This window comes from Bactrocera tryoni, chromosome 3 (assembly GCF_016617805.1).
Source record: "Bactrocera tryoni isolate S06 chromosome 3, CSIRO_BtryS06_freeze2, whole genome shotgun sequence".
Taxonomy (NCBI): Eukaryota; Metazoa; Arthropoda; class Insecta; order Diptera; family Tephritidae; genus Bactrocera; species Bactrocera tryoni.
In genome coordinates this window covers 8,975,796-8,995,532 of record NC_052501.1, presented here as the reverse complement: position 1 = coordinate 8,995,532, position 19,737 = coordinate 8,975,796, and the positions used below count along the sequence as shown (strand labels likewise).

The 19,737-nt window shown below is 32.0% G+C and overlaps 1 protein-coding gene across 4 annotated transcripts in view; it reads left to right on the top strand.

Annotated features, from left to right (window-relative positions):
* LOC120770590 (ion transport peptide-like) overlaps positions 1 to 16,245 on the top strand; it is a 101,076-nt gene extending 84,831 nt beyond the window's left edge. For 3 of the 4 annotated variants that reach the window (XM_040098181.1, XM_040098178.1, XM_040098180.1), the window contains 2 exons: positions 9,979 to 10,199; positions 12,183 to 14,011. In XM_040098181.1, coding sequence (XP_039954115.1) covers positions 9,979 to 10,199; positions 12,183 to 12,324 — 363 coding nt within the window. In that variant the 3' untranslated portion in view covers positions 12,325 to 14,011. Of the gene's footprint in view, positions 1 to 9,978; positions 10,200 to 12,182; positions 14,012 to 15,201 lie in introns of those variants that run through there. The other variant, XM_040098179.1, reaches the window with a different exon arrangement.
* The last annotated feature ends 3,492 nt before the right edge of the window (positions 16,246 to 19,737 follow it).

Here is a 19,737-nt window from a genome sequence, read left to right as displayed (position 1 = left end):
GAATGTCAAAGCGAATGATTAATTTGACATTTGCAACAATTTAATAGATGCATACGTCAAAGTGACTGTCAATATGCGCCACTTTAATTACAGTTGACGTCAAAAAGACAACTGCCAGTGTCAAAATGACAGCCGCTGTCAATATAATGACGTTTGCAAATGAAATCAATACATACGCGTAATGAACATGACATTACTGGGACTCAAGTGGCATACAAATGCTTAAAAGTGGAACTAACTTTCCAATTAATATACCGAAAATATAATATGACCGTCAAATTAATACAGCATTGAAATTTAAGAGTTCTCCTAAAATTTTGACCAACGATTTGACCATTGATTTTACGCCACTGTCATGATTCATCAATGAAAAATCTATTTTAAATTCCTCTAAAAATACAATGAACGTCACCAATTGACACCAAAAATAATTTGAGCGCAATTTCGTGGCGATAGAAAACATTTGGAGGCGCAAGCGAGAAATTCGATATTGTTGACACTCGTGAAATCTTGGAAATATTATGTGATCATGGCGAATATTTTTAATTTCAATGGCGACATGAAGCAAATTTGCGAGGCGACAAATTTTTTTATTTTTTATTTACTTCTCGGTTTGTGCGAATATCTATACATACATAGTATGTATGTATGTATGTACACTGATGGGTCCACGCTTGCTGCGATACATTTCCAGAGCATCAATAGCGGCACTAATATTGGTTATATGCAAAATCATATTTATCTCTCTGCATTTGTTGCAAAGAGTCAATCAAACTACCGTTGCATATGTATGTACGTATGTTGGTATATCAAATATCGCATGAATATCAGTTGATTGGCTACGCATTGGAGGCAAGGCAGCAACATGCGTTCACACAAACACACACACATGTGCATGCAACATTTTGAAGTGGAGCAATTAATGTGAATGCGCCAAGCCTCCATTTGTCGAGCATTTGCATCTGTTGCGTGTTGTTCAGTGCTATCTGTTGCCCTGATCTGGATCTGATTGCCGGCGTGTACGATAATGCTGGAATGCGCACATACATAGACAGGCTTACAAACATACATATAAGCAAATTTGCTTGTGTTTGTGTGTGTGCGCATTTCGCTGTGTAATTTATTGCTTTGATTAGTTGGCAATTTAATGGTTAATAGCAATTTATAACTGTCAAGGCGGCATGTTTTTTGTCGCCTAATAAACGCGTACACTCAAATGCACTCAAATGCATATAAACAAATATACATATATATACACAAATACACAGACACACATGTATATATACATATATGTATGCCGATGCATATTTTTCGCGTGAATATTTTTTGCGATTTTTCTCATATTTGTGCGTTTGTTTTTTACTATTTCGGCTACTGCCTTCATTTATGGGATGCGGTCAATGGGAGTTCGATATTTTACGTGGTTTTGTGCGAGTGTACCATGTATGTATATATTTATATGGTATATACATATACATATGTATATATGTACAGGCATATGCATACATATATGTATGAGTTCATAAAATTGTCAACTGCCCGTAAATATGAAATCAGTTCATGAGATGTGTGCGAAAAATACAAGGAAGACATTGCGCATGTTTTTATTAATATTTTTTCATTTTTTTTCTGAATATTTTCTTAGCGAATTTGCATGCATATAAAGTTATTCGCTTTGTACACAATTTTATTAGCAATCAAAATGCTTAATGCGCAATAATAAATTTGGAAACACCCAGCTAAAAATATTTGCTCCCACATACATACGTACACTTAAACATGCATACAATTTCGAGGCAGACACCTTGAACATATAAAACTTCTATGCGTTTTGTTTTGATACATGATTTTGTGTTTCAAATATTTCCTAAATAGCGCCGGCATAAGACATGTGCTCAGACATACATACATATATACAAATTCTATTCAAATTTATGTAGGTCTGCAGAGTTTGTAGTACAAAAATGTGTATTAAATAATTATAAATATTTTCGCTTGGCAAATTAGACAGCGATAAAGTAGATGAGGCTAGCATCTTAATTAATTAGCTAGCTATCCTATACTATATTTGCACAAATATATGTACGTAGATTTGTATAGATATGTATGTGCCTACATATGTATGTATGTATATGTGGCGTGTGCACGCTTTCTTAAATACAATAAAATTAAGCGCTGATATAAATAAATATTTTTTATTTGCGAGCTATCGCGTGCCTTAAAACGCCAGATAGAGCCATGAAAAATAAATTATATTTTTGTTTTTTCCTAATGTTTTCAGTTTTTGTTAATATTTGAGGTAAAGTAAAAAAATTATAAAAATAAAAAAAAAATTTAGACATTTTTCTGTAATTTTACTCGATGAAAAAAAAAAATTCTTCACGTCGATTTTGATCTGGAGGGTTTTTGGTACAATTTGAGATACAATACAAAATTATGAGAATAAAAAATATATGTTTTCTAGATATTTTTCTATAATTTTACTCGATGAAAAGAAAATTCTTTACGTCGATTTTGATTTGGAGGGTTTTTGGTAAAATTTGAGATACAATACAAAATTATGAGAATAAACGAATTATAATGTAAACAATTTTCTTTAATTTTACTGAATGAAAAAAAATCTTCGTGTCGATATTGATCTGAATGATGATTCCAAATTATGATAATTTGGTTTAAAAATTTTTAATTGCAAAATCGGAATTAAAAATTGATAAAACACAAATCATTTAAAAGTATAAGAATCGACTATCTCGATACAAACCGAGCTAACCTAATATTTGCCAGCATCAGCCGATCACTATGAAACCAAGTTTAAGCTTGCAAAAATTAAATAGTTAATATTATTCGAAATGGGAATCCGAAACTGGTTATAAATATAAAATCCACTATCCAACCGTTTCAATCAATAACTCGCATGAACCTTCACTTTTTTTCAATAAATACACATACAAGTATATTCAGCATTCAAAGGACGCTTGCGAGTATTTTATGAGTTTTTGCGCCGCAAATCATCGAAATCGAATCGGCAATCTTCGTTGTAGAATAAGTAGAATATTCTTCTTAAACAACTTAATTGAAAGCATCAACAAGCTCATAAAAAATTCAATTAAAAGCATACATATGTATGCTATGTATGTATGTATGTAAGCAAGTCGCTTGGGTTCAAGCAGATAGTCAGACATTTATATTGAGTGGCATCCGCAAATGCTTAAGCAAGACGAAAACACACACAAGCGCGAAAGTTGCTGCATATATACATACATACACACACATATATGTATATATATATAAGCAATATGTATGTATATAAATGAGCGCAAAGTCGTGCTGACAAGCGTATGAAATCAAAGTGTATTGAGAAAACAGATTTTTGTTACTCGCATATGTATATGTGATTATGGTTTGTATGTGTGTGTTTGTGGTTGGGCACATCCGCCAATTTCGTCCAATGCGGAAAGTTTATTTTCTTATTTCCTTTTTATTTGCTTTTAGTAACTCGTGATCTCTATCGACGAGGTGTTAATAAATATAATGCAATTGATTCCTTGCTCTTTTTTGTTTTTGCGTTTTTTTGGTACATTTTCTACTTTTTGGCTGCTTTGCTAGAACAAAATAATGCAAGATATATTACATAGCTATTGCATTATATTCTACCTTTGCATGAAAACAAATGATTAAAAAACGAAATAAAAATGCGAATGCTGAATTTCCATCGAAAATACAATAACGAAAATAGTAACAATATAAAATTGCTACGCATAAAAAATTTGCGTTTTAAAACACAAATTAGTCATTAAAATTGTTTAGTTTTCTCTGTTTCAATGTACAAAAATATAAATTTCCTGAGGGGTTACATGGGTTTCTTGGGTAAAAAGCAGCCTTTTCATTTTCTCATATAAAAAATTAAATATTTGTTTAGAATTCTTCATTGTACCAACATACACTATTATTTAATAAAGAAATTCTGAAATTTTTGTAAAAAAAATATTTTAAACTCGGCCATTGCGACGACATTTGCGGTGACCCCTCGGAAAAAAGATGCACCCGCCTTGGATAACTGCCTTTATCTAAAGTGAAAAAGTACGTGTCTTAGTTAAAACCTTAACTTAAACTTAACTTAACTTAACTTGGACGAAGAAAAAAAGAACTGAAAATTGAAATTTCGGCAGACTTTTTTACAAAAAAAATTACATTTTTGGTGAAAATTTCTCGACATTTTTTTCAAATAGTTGTAATCGAAAAAATAGAATTGAATAACTCAATATGATATACATACATACATATTTATGTATATACAGGGTTGAGAATTTTAATCAAATTAAACATTTTTGGCTTAAAAGTTAGATTTTTAATTTTTAATTTTGATTTTAAAAATTCATAATAACAGTAATTTAATTTTTAAATTGGAAATAAAAATTATTAAAATATAACTCGTTTAATTTTGTGAATTTGTAGAGCACTCCTCTTGAAGATTGAATATGACGGCTATGTGCGAGCTTTAGTACAAAAGGGCAAAACACAAAGTAGGCAAGCGCGAAAAAATATAAATTCCAAAATAATATTTTTTAAATTTTCCATTATAAACTTGGGATTGATTTGTTTTAATCCGGTAATAAGAGCAACGTTTTTTTTTATTTTTGATTCAATATACATACTTTTTAAAAAAATATTTTTTTTACTTTTAAGTTTTTTATAATTTTCAATAATTTTTTTAATATTCAATAAAAATTTCGATCACTTGCTTTTTTGAATTTTCAATAAAAGCTTCGATAATTTTTTTTAATTTCAATTGAATTTTCGAAAAATTGAATTGGAAGTTTTTTTTATTATTTAATCCTGTAATTGATATTTGAAAATTATTATTATTTGAGATTTTCGTATTAAAAAATGTCCAATTCAATTATCTTTTGACGCATTATTTGCAGCGCTGTGTGTATACATATGTACATACATATTAAGTATATTAATGAAAATAAAAATAAAAATAAATTAAAAATGCCTTTATTGAAATTATTAAACAAAAAAATACAGTTTGCAGTAATTTTAACATCTCTGACTTTCAGTTATAACAGACAGTTGAGGTATACAATGCTTTAATAATTCCATATATATTTTTTACAAATGCTACTTTTTAAATCTTTTACAGACATACAAATATTTTTATTTTTTTAGTACTATTTCTGGTTTTTCTTTTATTTTTTGGTACAAAAATTCACTGACATAACCTTAAACTCATTAAACTTTGCAGCAAAAACGCTTAAAACTGTACAACAGTTTATTTTAATTGAGTGAAAATTATATTTTTAGCATATAGTACATGCAAACATACCTACATACATACATACATGCATATGTATGTATTTAAATAAATGAACATGTGTACCTACTTTTCTAGACACCGTGTATATTTAGCGCGATTATTTGATTTTAGACACAATGTCTGCCACTAGTATCGCGTATTCATTGAGAAATTGTCACGGCGAACTCGTTGGCGCTGCTGGCGCGCAGACACACACTTGCCACTCAGCGGTGGGCGCACAACCGTCTGGTGCGCAGCGCGTAAATTACAACAGCAGTAATAATGAGTATGCAAAGAGCGCGCTGAAAATAGCTCAAATGAGGATATGAATGTGGGGGGAAAGTATTTACATAAATACGTGTTTATAGTATGTATGTGTATATATGTGCGTGTGCATGGGTTTTACTGTAATATCACCTAAACGTTGGCGCATTTACATATCTGCCACGCATATCATAGCGCGACGCGGCAGCGTTTTACGAAAGCGCTTGCACGTGTGCTGTATTTTTAATTTCACACACACATACGCGCTGCAGAAGCGTTGTACGCTATGCATACAGCATGCTGAACACGAGTAGCGCGCGCAATTCAAGTTACAAACACACATACAAAAACATATCTGGTATATGTATATTTACAACGCACTTGCCCCCCCTTCGCACGGCCACTTGCAGACCTCTAGTAGCTATTGATATATGAAGGTGTGTCTGTAAATGTATTTTTATAGCACTTCGCGCGCTTTTACTGCTTTTTTGGTGTTTTTGGCTCACGAAGCTGCCGACACTCGCTTCCTTGCACTTGTCACCACTTCGGCGCTCGCAGCACACCGCCACCCAATCTGCCTGCCAAACAGCATTTATTATTATTGTATTTGTACATTTTTTCAAGGGGGGCTTGTCAGCACATTGACTATGTGACGCTATGCGCCGACGGCGGCAGCGGCGGCGGCGGGGATTCGACCGTCGCGCCCATAAACGAATTGCGTCTTTCACAAATGCAAATAAAGTGCGGCACACGGTGATGCATCATCGGCCGTTATCGCTGAAATACAAATTATTATCGCTCGCGTCTATATGACTGCGATCATCATCTGCATACAGATGTACTAATATACATATGTATGTTAATCATCACAGCAACCTCATCATTGCATCGCTCATCATCGTTGGGTGCAGCGGCACAGCCAGCCATAGTGTCGTCGCATAAAATATATTAATTAAAAGTGATGCATCAGCATTATCTGCATGCCATTTCAATTAAGACTCGTGTAAACACAGAGCAAACACATCCGCACACACACAAACGTCTGTGGGAACGAGTGACCGGCCATTCATTAATTTACATTGACGCACTGCTCCCAAATGCAAAAGCGATCTCTATGCGACGCGCGTGCACGCTGTGCTCACATTTGTATGTGTCTATGTGTGTGTGTGTGTTACAAAATATAAATTTGTGTTTTTATTGCAAATAGATAGGCGTTGATCAATTTGTTATTTGCTGTTTGCATAATATTTTTGTTTTCAATATAATTTTCAAAGCGTCCGCCGAATGACTTCATCTTTATATTAAAATTATTATGTGTTTCTATTTGTTTATCAGATTTTGCAAGGCACAAATATTGTATAGCAATTCTTAAGAAGTGTGTTGTAATTTAATCAAAATGTTGCGATACATACATACAATGTTATATAAAGAATTTGCGTGCAATCATTTGTGCGGAATTATTCAACAGTTCGATGAGATATTATAATGAGAATTCAAGCTATCATTAAACATTTTTTTTTTAGAATATGATGAGGTTAGGTTAGGTGGCTGATCTAGAGAGATCGCCAGTGCACTGTTATATGTAGTCCTTCATGAAGCGATAGAAAAGAAGAACTCCCGTGTTCGAACATATAAATTAGCAAAACGCTTAGTAGCCAATACAAATTCGGACATGTCCCAAGTATTTAAGTTTTGACCTCCGAAACGCGGGTCTGTCAAGAAGAAAGTTTAGAGTTGTTTTCACCTGATCTTCTTCCATGCAGCTTCTGCAGTCGGTGTCTGGTAAGCTTCCAATACGACAATGGTCTGTTAAAAGCACCACAACTAGGAATAGGCTGGCCTTACTGAGGACAAAGAGATCGCTAGCTCATCGGTTTTACAATATTCTGCGATTGCGCTTTGCCCTGATACCCATACCAGTCTTATCACAAAAACACTCAATGCCATTGATGGCGAGGTTAGGCACTACTTGACCAACACTGAACGCACTGTTAATGAGTTCAAGACTAGTATCGCCGCTCTGCTATATGAGTGGATGGTCACTTCTCTGAAGGAGGCTGTAATCCGGTACCGTAGTCAGGAAGTATGAAGCTGCATTTGATAGAGAGCTTCTGGCACACCAACCCCTCGCCGAATCTTTCCCCCAAGCTTTGATCGATCCGTAAAGAAGTTCACTGGCCCTCCAACGGCTTCTTCCCACCCACAACTCCCTCGCCAGTATATCGATAGAGAAAGAGCCGGGTTGGTGGGTCCATGTTGCAAGTGATCCGGTATGAAGTCAAAGTGTGTGAGGATTTCCGAGGGTTCAGACACATGTTCAAATGGTTGGTATAATAATAGCTTTCTTGAGTTTGCCACAAAGTTTGTAACACCCAGAAGGAAATGTCGGTTACCTTAAAGAGTATGTATATATATACATGCCTTTCTTCTGCCTGTCGGTATATGCGCGAACTATTCTTTCAGATTTTGAGAATCGAGTTTTCGATCTGAAATTTTGAAATTTGACAGATCCGTCGACGTCTGATTAGTACAATCTGTTCAGTATTACAATATTTTCAAAGTTTTATTGGCTTGACTCGTCTTTTCCCAGAATCTGAAAGGTATAAAATTAAACTATATTGTATTTTGCTCACAGGGGCAACACATGAACCATTATCCCTAAATCTCTTTGCATACTAAATTGGATGTTTTATTTCATGCAAAGATTACACACGCCCTCCAAAGTCATAATTTAACATTTAAAAATAACCCACTTTTGCTATAAAGTAATAAAATAATATGCATTATATTTTCTTTAAGACTACAAGCCATTGATTAAATCTGCAATTCATAATATTGTAAGCTCATACGCCAACTATAAATAAACAAGCCCGCAAGCACTCGTAGTATGCGATGCCTTGCCTCTTTGGCAATATTAATCTTAGCACTACAAGGAATAACGCTATTTTTAGCTACAACTTATGCCATAAATAAAACTTTACACACTTGCTGAGCTGCCCACAGATCGTGACTCGCTGCGCCGCAAACACAACTAACCGCAAGGCAGCTGGAGGGTTTGGCTTCTATACTACTCTACATGTGTGTATGTGTATATATGTGCGTACATATGTGTCTATGGGTACGTCTAGTCTGTTCTGCGTACGTATTATCCTTTTTGCATAAAGATAACATCGTCTGGCGGCCACTTCAATGGACGACCGATCAATTCACCTAACCAGATCCAGTAAAGGTAGAACTAGAAAAAATAAACAAAAAGCAATAACATGTTAAAATGATATATGTTGTCGGTAGCGCCTTTGAAAGTGGCAATACAATTTTATGCAATGCCACCCAATGAACTCAACAGCGCCACAGACAGACCGACGTATTTCGCTATCGGTGCTATTTATAGTATTGCATGCGGTAAGCATACGTCTACCGTTTGTCGATAATACCACGAGATGTTTTTATGTATGTCGAGAATGTAGACTATGCGGCGCTTACAAGCGCTCAAGTCGACAAGCTGCCGGCCGTGTCGTGTTGACCAATGGGTCAGTCGCAGCAACCAAGCGGCTCAACAAAGCAACTGCACGCCGTCTGGCTACCGGCCGGTCGCTAGCTGTCAGAAGTCAGACGCCTGCCGCCGACAAAGGCGACAAAGGGAAGCGACAATCAGTCGTGTAGCTGGGTAGTCACGAAAAATTCAAGGTTCAACTTGGCCCATATCCATTTACCCAATTCTTCGAATACGCCAGCCAGACGACAGACAGCACGCAGCTATAAATACTTTTACAAACGAAGCGAAAAAAAACGAAAAAATCGAACGAATACAGCGGTAGGCAGACAAACTTTAAAAATAGCGAACCATAAACAGCGAAAAAAAGTATGAGAATAGTAGATAAATAAAAATCACGCCCGTGACCAAGGTGTAGGTAGCGTGTGTAACGCATACGAGCGCAATTCGTTCTCGCTGCAACTTTATTGAAACAAAATCGTCCCAGACACAATGGTGTTAACGATAGTTAGTGGTTTTCGCGCTATCGGAAGCATGCTAACCACTGTGACATATGAAGCTTAAGTCATATTCACACTAGGAGACTTTTACTATAAATTTATCTATCAATTATTTTTTCAATTATACCACAACAGTCAAATTTTTTGTTGTAAAATCCTCGCTTTCCCGCTTAATGATCAATCACGTTTACTATCCGTATAATACCTATTACATTTTTTCAGGTTTTGAAACATATTTTTCAAGATAAAATACTTATTTTATGTATAAATCAAGTTCTTAGAAGTTTTTTACAAAATTTTACATTATATTGCGAATTTCAAAATCTTACAATTCTAGAACCTGTTATAATAACTTCCAAATTTCTCTTAATTACATCTTTTACTGATTCTACAAATCTCTTGTTTCTGCAATCTCATTACAGATGTGTTCCCGCAACATTAAGATCTCGTTGGTGCTGTTTCTTGTCTTGATTCCACTTATCACAGCCTTGCCACACAACAACCACAATCTGTCAAAGCGAAGCAATTTCTTCGACTTAGAGTGCAAAGGCATCTTCAACAAAACAATGTTCTTCCGCTTGGATCGCATTTGCGAAGACTGCTATCAACTTTTCCGCGAGACAAGTATACACCGACTATGCAAGTAAGTTGTCGCCTCACATGTTCTCTGGAAAAGTTACACACCCAAACACATTTTGTTATTTAATAAACACTGAGGGAACTGAGACTCCTATAGAGTCGGTTAAATGAGTGCAATAACTGTGGTATAAATAGATTATAGACTAAAGTTTACTAGTATCAATTTATTTTATTTTTTCAAAGTCTTGTCTGTTACAGACGTTTTTCTACACAATGATTCTACATACTGTCACAACAATATGCTAGTTTGACGTCAGTCTTACTTTAATCCTAGTTCTAATTCGTTAAAATATTGCTTCATATTTAGAGCTAATCACAGTTATTGCACAAACTTTAACCGATCTTAATTCGTTCTCACAGTATTATTAAATCACAAGTGTTGTAGATGCTGTCTTCGATTCGCCAATTCTTTGAGAGTAACGGAGAGAGAAAAGAACAGTTATATGTCACATAAGAGTGAATCAAATAATTAACATACTTTCTTGTATTGAATTCAATGGTGACAATTTGTTGGTTCTGACAAGCGAGCAGAGCTCAAGCAAAGAATGCAGATATGTAAGTCGAATCGAAGACGCGTAATATGATGTGGTAAAAGGTGTTTACATAGAGAAAAATAAAGAATTTACAATATGTATATACAAAAAGTTGTTAAGTAAGGAGATACTTCTTATCCTTTAATAGCATTTTCCTGTTAAGTCTAGGGTTACCATAATTTTATCTTATTCATTTTGATATATAATTAAATAATATATTATTTAATATTACACACTTATTTTACTTAAGCAAAAAATTTTATATTCTTATCTTAAAGTCTGGTTAATAAAATTTACATTCAATTATGGTAGTATAAAACTAAAGTAATACAATAGCTTATATTCGGAGATTTTTAGTTAAATTAACATATTTCAGATGAAATTTAGTTCATTTTATGAGCTCATATTATTATTACTACTTTTAATTTATGACCCATAAAATCAAACTGGCAGTAGAAAAATCTTTCTACATACGCCTCTTTGCCTGCAAATTTAATCAAAAGTCGCGCAAAAACTTGTAAATATGTTCCTCTCCCAAAAGGCAAATAACTTCACCACTTATGATCCTACAATCCTTAAATCTATCCAATATCCCTTTCAGCTTAAATACAAACCATAAAATGTTCGTTTTGTGCATTATTCTCATTTAAACAGGCAAAATTGTTTTACACACGAAACATTTGGCGAATGTCTGAAAGTACTAATGATACCCGAAGAAGAAGTTAGCCAACTTCAATACTTCGTTAAGGTTATAAACGGTTCGCCAATGCCATTCGCTTTTACAAACATGCAATGAAGAGATGCGGCTAAGAATGTATTAGTGTTTACAGCTACATAAATATATTATCAATACTTTTAAATTACACACATACATACCTATTTGATAGTACTTAACTGGAAGTAATCGTAAACTTTAATCATACAAATTCATTTTACCTTAAGTGCTATTGAAGCTCACACATTCAAATTGTTGGAAGCAAACTTATTTATTTCTTCTGGTTAGATTACGGAGACACTGCACAATCCCAGTTTACTTTTTGTTTGGTATATCATATTTTACAGATTATATATGTATGTACATACATGCAGACATATAGAGACATATTTTGCATATGAAATGTGTTTATTTCACAATTTTGGGGTTTCGTTATTAATAATATTTTTTAAAATAATTTTTTAATTTTTTTGTATTTAAATAATTAATTTTTAAGACATGTTTAATTGTCAGTTTAATTATATATTAAATTTATTTATTTCGAAACTTTTTAATTAAATTTAAAAAAAAAATTGTTTTAGTCATTATTTTTTTAAGTTTTGTTTATTTGTCGATTCAATTATATATTAAATTTATAGTATATTTTATTTTATAAAATTACGTTTGCTTTTAAATATTAATTTATTTGTTTGTTTTCTTTATGCTTATGTTGTTGTTTTATTCTTTTGTTTATTTTTAGGAAAAACTGCTTCGATTCGAAATGGTTTGGAGAATGCCTGAAAGTGCTTTTAATACCAACGGAAGAGATTTCGAAATTACAGCACTTTATTAAAGTGATTAACGGCTCTCCAATATCATTCCCACAGTCGGTCCCAACATAACTTTAGTTTAGATGCAAAACTTTCCAATTTCCAATTAATTTGTACTTATTTATTATTGTATTTTACGATGGTTTAAGTTTCATTTGAGTTTTATGATTTTCTGTTATTTATTACATACATATGTAATTAATTATGTTTATGCTTAAAATATGCTTAATTTATTTTAAATAACACAACAGAATCTTAAAAGCTAACTAAACAGATATAAATGAAACTCACACCCACACAAACACACACACATATATACAATAGAAAAACGCAAAACGAAACTTTGCAGATAAGAGAAGGAAATTCAAAATATTTATAAACTTATTTATTCTATAAGTAAAGTTAGTAACTTTATAGAGAAGAGACATAAGCAAAAGTGAAAAATAATGTAAACTATAAACTCAAAGTTTTAGAAGTGGAAAAAGAAAAAAAAAACTAAAGCAAAAATTAAATATAACGGACTTGCATAAATACGCTTTTTGTATTTGCACTAAGTAAAACGGAAAATGTGGAGTCTAGAGAAAAATTTTGCACAAAAACATTCGACAATCAATAGAAATACAACGCAGTACTGTAGAATAACAGTAACATTACACAAATCTGTAGTTGAGCAGAGCGCCAAATGCAATTTTATTCACCTTACATAAAACTGTAGAATATCAAAGCTGCTTCTCTTAACTTTACATAAAACTGTAAAATAGCTTGATTTCAACTGCAGTACTGTTGACTTTACATAAAACTGTAAAATAGCATAATTTCAACTGCAGTACTGTTAAATACACATAAATCTGTAGCATAACAGATTTTCAAAGGCAGTTCTGTTAAGTTTACATAAAACTGTAGTTTAACTGCAGTACTTCAAATGCAGTACTGCTAACCTAATTCCAACCTACGCAACATCACTTTAATAGCTTAAACGCAAGCATAGAACATGTCTCGGGAATATTAAATACTAGAAAGTATTGATTTTGTATTTATAAATATATTCGTACTTTTTTTGAATTTTTTTTAACCAAAAATCACCAAGCATAACTTTGAGTTTTTAATTTACATGTGTTTGTTAGTATATACAAGTGTATATGTAGGTATAAATGCATGAAGAAATATTAAACTATTATTGTAGTAAGTGCTTTCCGATAAGTATTTATCTAGAAAAAATGTTATTTTTATAAATTAAAAACAAAAAAATAAAAACAAATTCAACAAAATATTCCTTTATACATTTTGCAATTTGTGAAACGCACACATAAAAATCCAGTATGAAATTTTTCCAAACATCAACAAAACTACATACGAACACTTTCACAAAAATATTTATCTCAGTGCAGGTACATGCAGAATGTACTGCTAAGACAGTTGAAGCACTTTTAAGAGTTTCTAAATTTTTTATAAATAAATACATTTATATAGAATATACATATAAATATATGCTAGAATCGTTTACAAAAGCTATGTACTATATTTATAACAAATTTATAAAAAGAAAAACTGTGAAAAAAATTTCAAAATATATTAAAATCAAAAAAAGATGGCATCAAGTTATGGTAATGAAACGTACATACATATATGTATGTACATACATAGCGACTTACATACATATGTACACCACACACCTATATGGCATGTATGTACATATGGTTATGTATGTGAAGGTTGAAGAAATTTGTTAGCAAATATTTACTAAAATTATTGTGATAAAGTAGTAGAACGACAAGCAAGCATAAATATGTAGTAGAAAGTATGTTGTAAGAAACGGCGAAAACGATCGAGACGAACCACAGCAACAATAACGCCGACCAAGCGCACAAGCAACTGGCGTAAGCTGGCTTTGGCAGCACCACAGCGCGAGGCCGAGTGGCGAAACCACAAAGAGGAGCGCGTTTTGTGCCTACAACAATACAGATCGCACCGAAAAACAGTACACACATTTGACAAATATTTGTCTGCGTGTGCTTGGCTTCGCAGCATGGCTTTGAACTTGCAGGACTTGCGCATCAACACATTACAATTACAAACACACACATGTACCAGTGCAATAACAACAACAATAATGAACTTTTGATTTTTTGGTATGTTTGTTGTTTTCTTTATTTCATTTGATTTATGTATAAAAATATTTTTTTTATTTGATTAAAATGTTGAACGGCCCTTTGTGTGGCTGCTTTTTGAACGAAATATATTTTTGCCCACTCCGTAAGGCTGCAGCGCGCTCAAGCGCCTGAAGTTAGGCTACCTTTGAGCAATGAAGTATGCATTTGTATATAAAACTTTGCCGATTTTGAATTTTTTTGTAAAAAAGTTTGAAGTATGAACTTTTGCAACAGATTTTTTTTTTAATATGATGCTTTAAGTTTTTATGATTTTTTTTGAATTAGTGATTAGTTTGCGATAAAAATTTCTGGAATTAAAATAGAATAATGTACATACATATATGTAAATATATAAATTTAGAAATTTTTTATAACAAATTTTTTTTGTAATAATTTTTTTATTTTATTTTTTAATTTTGTATTAGTACTTTTGATTATAGTCAACGGTACACTCACTCTGACACAAACACGCAAGAGTATAATTTTTTCAAAGCTCTTTAGTCGCAATTTTGTAAATAATTAAATACAATTTTTAACAGTTTATTAACTATACAAACCATAAATATTATATGTACATACATTGTAAATAAATTTTTTAGACGACGGACAAAGTCCGCTCTTAGAAACAAGATTTCCAAACATTTTTTGTCGGAACTTGTTCGATTTTGCTGACTATCAATTGAAGACGCACTTTTTGTTGATGCGCTTGAAACAGACTTTTTCGAAATATTTTTGCAAAATTTAAATTACAATAATATTACATGACTAACGGCAACTGTTCTCCCATTCTCACACACAGGCAAGATTGCTTCGGTTCACAATTCTTCGCCGCCTGCGTCGAGGCTCTACAACTGCATGAAGAGATGGACAAATACAATGAATGGCGCTTCACTCTCGGCAAGAAGTAAGGTGTGCCATTCTACGGCGTTCTACTAATTTCATTGTTGACGACCAGCGGACGACGTTCATGCGACGGTAACAGTGTGTGGCTTGTATGTACATATTGTGGATTTTGCGATTGTGTTGGCTTTTTTATGAAGATCAAACGACGACTTGGACTGGAACACTGATAATGTTAAATCAAATGAAGGCGATAAATAAACAAGTGATGTACTCGTATGTATAACCGTATAACGAAAATGGCAATGTGATTCTGATGATGACAACGTTGATAATGAATGGAGTGATGATTATGACTACGATGACGATGACGATGACGACACTGGCAGCTAAGCATGAATATAGATTATGGAGTAATGGAATACTAAAAAAAAATATTTATGGAATTTTATATTCAATTTTGTTTAAAAAAATACTTAGAAAGGAATAAGCAAAAAACACACGTACATATTATCAATGGAAATTTAATGAAATAAACTAAAGTATTTAGCACAAATTAATAAAATAATTGAAATTTAAATTTAAAGCAAAAATAATCCTTTCAAATTGCTCGTTGATGTACTTTGATGTCTGCATAATGCAAAGTTTTAGCAAATTAATTGAAAAAAAATTAAAAAAAAATAACAACAAAATACATATTTTCTATATTTCTGTATGTATATCTATTTTTCATGAAATAAAACTAAGTTTATGCACAAAAATGTTAAATGTAAAAAATAATTTCAAAATGTGAGTATTGAACAAAATACAATGTGTGTAAAGTTTTTGTTTCTTGCGTTATATATCCGTCTCCAGTGGTTAATTTAAAGCTTTCATAACTTAAAAAATTATTTACAAAAAAAATAATTGCAGCCTCAAAAAAGTATTTACAAAAGAAAAATTAATTTCAGCGTAAAATAATACTCCATTTACACAATTTGTTAAAACACAGTGTGCGTTAAAACGAAAAAATGCAAATAAAGCAAAAATCCGATTGCATTCAAATTAAATTTAAATGCAACAAATCGATTAAATCGAAACCGATAACAAGCAACAAACAAGCGACAAATATATATAAATATAACGGAAAAACACAGAAACAAGTATTTTAAATGTCTGATGTAAATAGATGATTCATTATTTTTTATTATTATTTTGTAATAATTTGTAATTATATTTATATTAATATAAATATTATTATGTTAAAATTTAACTATCGTAAATTATTGATTATGTGCTATAAGTAGTAGCTATCGAATCGTGAGGTTTTTATTTTTTACAATTTAATAACTTTACATACATATACATAAATATACTTGCAGAACATAATATGAATGCATTGTATTGAAAACATAAAAGTATTTTTAATTTGTAAATTATTTTTGCAATAATATCCTTAAGTTATTTTTACTAATTATATATGTACATACAAACATACCTACATATATATAGTAAATATATATATATATATATGTATGTATGTATATGCTATATTGTACTATCGTTACGATGATTTTTATACTGTGCAAATAATAAGATAACACAACAACAAACAATAAAAACAACACCTCACACAAACTCATATGTAAATTCAATAGACCACAAATGACGGAAAGTGTGTAGTTAACATAAATATGATGCGATATATACACATGTATAAGTATGTAAGTGTGTGCATAAACTTGTATTATGTACATTAACATTCATGTGCATTAAATATAACTAAAAAAATACGTTTGCAACTACATACACACACATAAATGTAACTTTCGCTAAAGATTTGTACAATCTTTTTTACTTTGTTTTCCACTTTACATACATACATTGAATATCATAACGCGTATTAAGATTTTATTTTTTATGATTGTAATAATATTTTATTTGTTTTTGATTTTGAGTTTTGTATGATTATTACTTTTAAATTGAAACTTCTTTGGATCTAGTCGTAAAATAAAGATTGTATAATTCAAACTCTAATAAATTGTTTTTGTTATTATTGCAAAAAAAGGGTTAATGATAAGTAGCAACAGAGAACGTATAATATAGAGAAGGTTCAACTACGGACTGCACTGCAAAATGTAAGTATTAGAAAAAAGTCGCCGCTCAGCTAGCTAGCAAGAATGATGCATAACGAGGCATCTCGACAGGATAGAATATATAGAATACGAACTGTCAAATCTATAACTATTGCCATTGCCAAATCTGTATGTGGGCATTTGCTATCATGATATAATCATTTGCGCAAAGGCGTAGGGTAGGTAGGTTCGAGCTGATGTAGCCCATGCTTTGAGCTCTTGAAAAATTTATTTTATCATTTGCGAAATGCCGTCGGGTAGGTAGCTGATGTAGCGCACGTTTTGAGCTTTTGAGCTGTTGAACTCTTTAAATCTTTTATGTGGAAAATAAAAAAGGATAAAGATCCTTTTGTTTGCAAATGTATTTCTGGGAAAAATAAAATAATAACAAAGGATAAAGATCCTTTTTTTACAAATGTATTTTTGAGAAAAATAAGAATTCATATATTTGGGCTAATAATTGTGGCATAAATTTAATATACCAATTAAAATAATAAATTTTAAATGATCAATCATATTCGGTTCTAAAGCTAAAGCAAAAAAAAGGATAAAGATCCTTTTGTTTGCAAATGTATTTCTGGGAAAAATAAAATAATAACAAAGGATAAAGATCCTTTTTTTTACAAATGTATTTTTGAGAAAAAAAAGAATTCATATATTTGGGCTAATAATTGTGGCATAAATTTAATATAAAATAATAAATTTTAAATGATCAATCATATTCGGTTCTAAAGCTCAAGCAGTAAGTACATGTTTGTGAAAGCAGTGTGTGAATTTGTGTGTATTTTTTTTCAACAGATTTTCTTGAATACACTTTCCATTGTGTCCTGCATTCGTTATACTGCAGTAAATTGTTCGATTTTTTGGCGAATACTGAACACGTGCTCAGCATTGAATCAACAAGGAACACCTGTTGATGGTCATCCAGGCGTTTTTTTTGCAGACACCATCGGCAGAGTTTATACAGTTCATCCAAATAACGCCGAATGTTATTCCACAATGCCGCCACAATGCTAGAAGTTTCCATTATTATGTATATGCTATATATACATACATATATATGAAATATTATCGTAATATCCTAAAATCATAATATATTACAATAATAATATATGTACGTAAATCACACCTCTTATCATTTCAAACTTTCATACGCATCTATCCTGCAGATACATACATATGTACATATGTATGCAAGTACAAATCAATTTCAAATCAAAAAATTATCATTTATCAGAAATATAAAAAGGCGCGCGCTGCTCTATATTTACGTACACACATATGTATGTATGTGCGTATGGCATTCTCACACAAATAATATATGCGTACGCATCTAAATCAAAAAATACAAACATTCTTCTGGAAAAAAACAATAGTCTCAAAAATCATTATACATACTTACAATATGAGTACACATGTAAATATGTGCGTATGGCATTCCCACACAAACAATGCATACACAACATACATACTCACATGCGTTCACATGTGGATATGTCACCCGCAAAAATTACAAATATTGTTTTACAAAACCAACAATCATTTGAAAAAGCATCAAAAACCAATATGGTAGCCAAATTGCCGACGTCAAAATTTACAGTAAATTACCCAACAACAAAATGTTCATTCATGAACGCAAACGTACTTTCAAAAAGCATATTCGATTCATTCATAAAAGCAGACGCCATTTCATCTCCCCGAGCATGCCTTGCCTACAAGCGTCTTTTCGCGACGATTTCAAAAGCTAAAAATCATAAATTGAATATATTTCTAAAGTTGGAAATGGAAAAAGTCACAACCCCGCAAATATAAGTATTAAAAAATATTATAATAAAATAGACAACATAGTTTATTTGTCGAATTTCAAGTCTATAAATTTTTCAAAGAAAATATTCAATATTCTTCTGATTTTTGTGCACAGTCAATCCCGGTTAAGTAGTACTCCGCTTAAATGAAAATCAAATCCCTCCCTCATCACTCTTAACAGCCTATATTACATCTTGCTGCATCTCACGGTTTGTTTTTTGAAACATATAGAAATTATTGTTTTAAGTACGACTCGTTTAAGTATCCGCGGTCGCTTATGTACCATATTATATTTTTATTTTTAACAAACCACAAAATTCTGTATCTTTCAATGTGGCACATAACCGGGATTGACTGTATTTGTCAAGGAATGTGAAAAATATTTTGTGATTCTGAAATATTTTTACGCAGCTGCGTCGATATGTATGCAAGCTCACGCACAAACATACATATTTACGCTGGTTTGTAGGCGGAGCTGTACAGCGGCAAGGGAAGCGGTGACAATCGTTTGATTTTTTTTGGTATAGCTCGGATTTTCTACCAACAACACATTGACTTTTTGACAAAACGTGAAG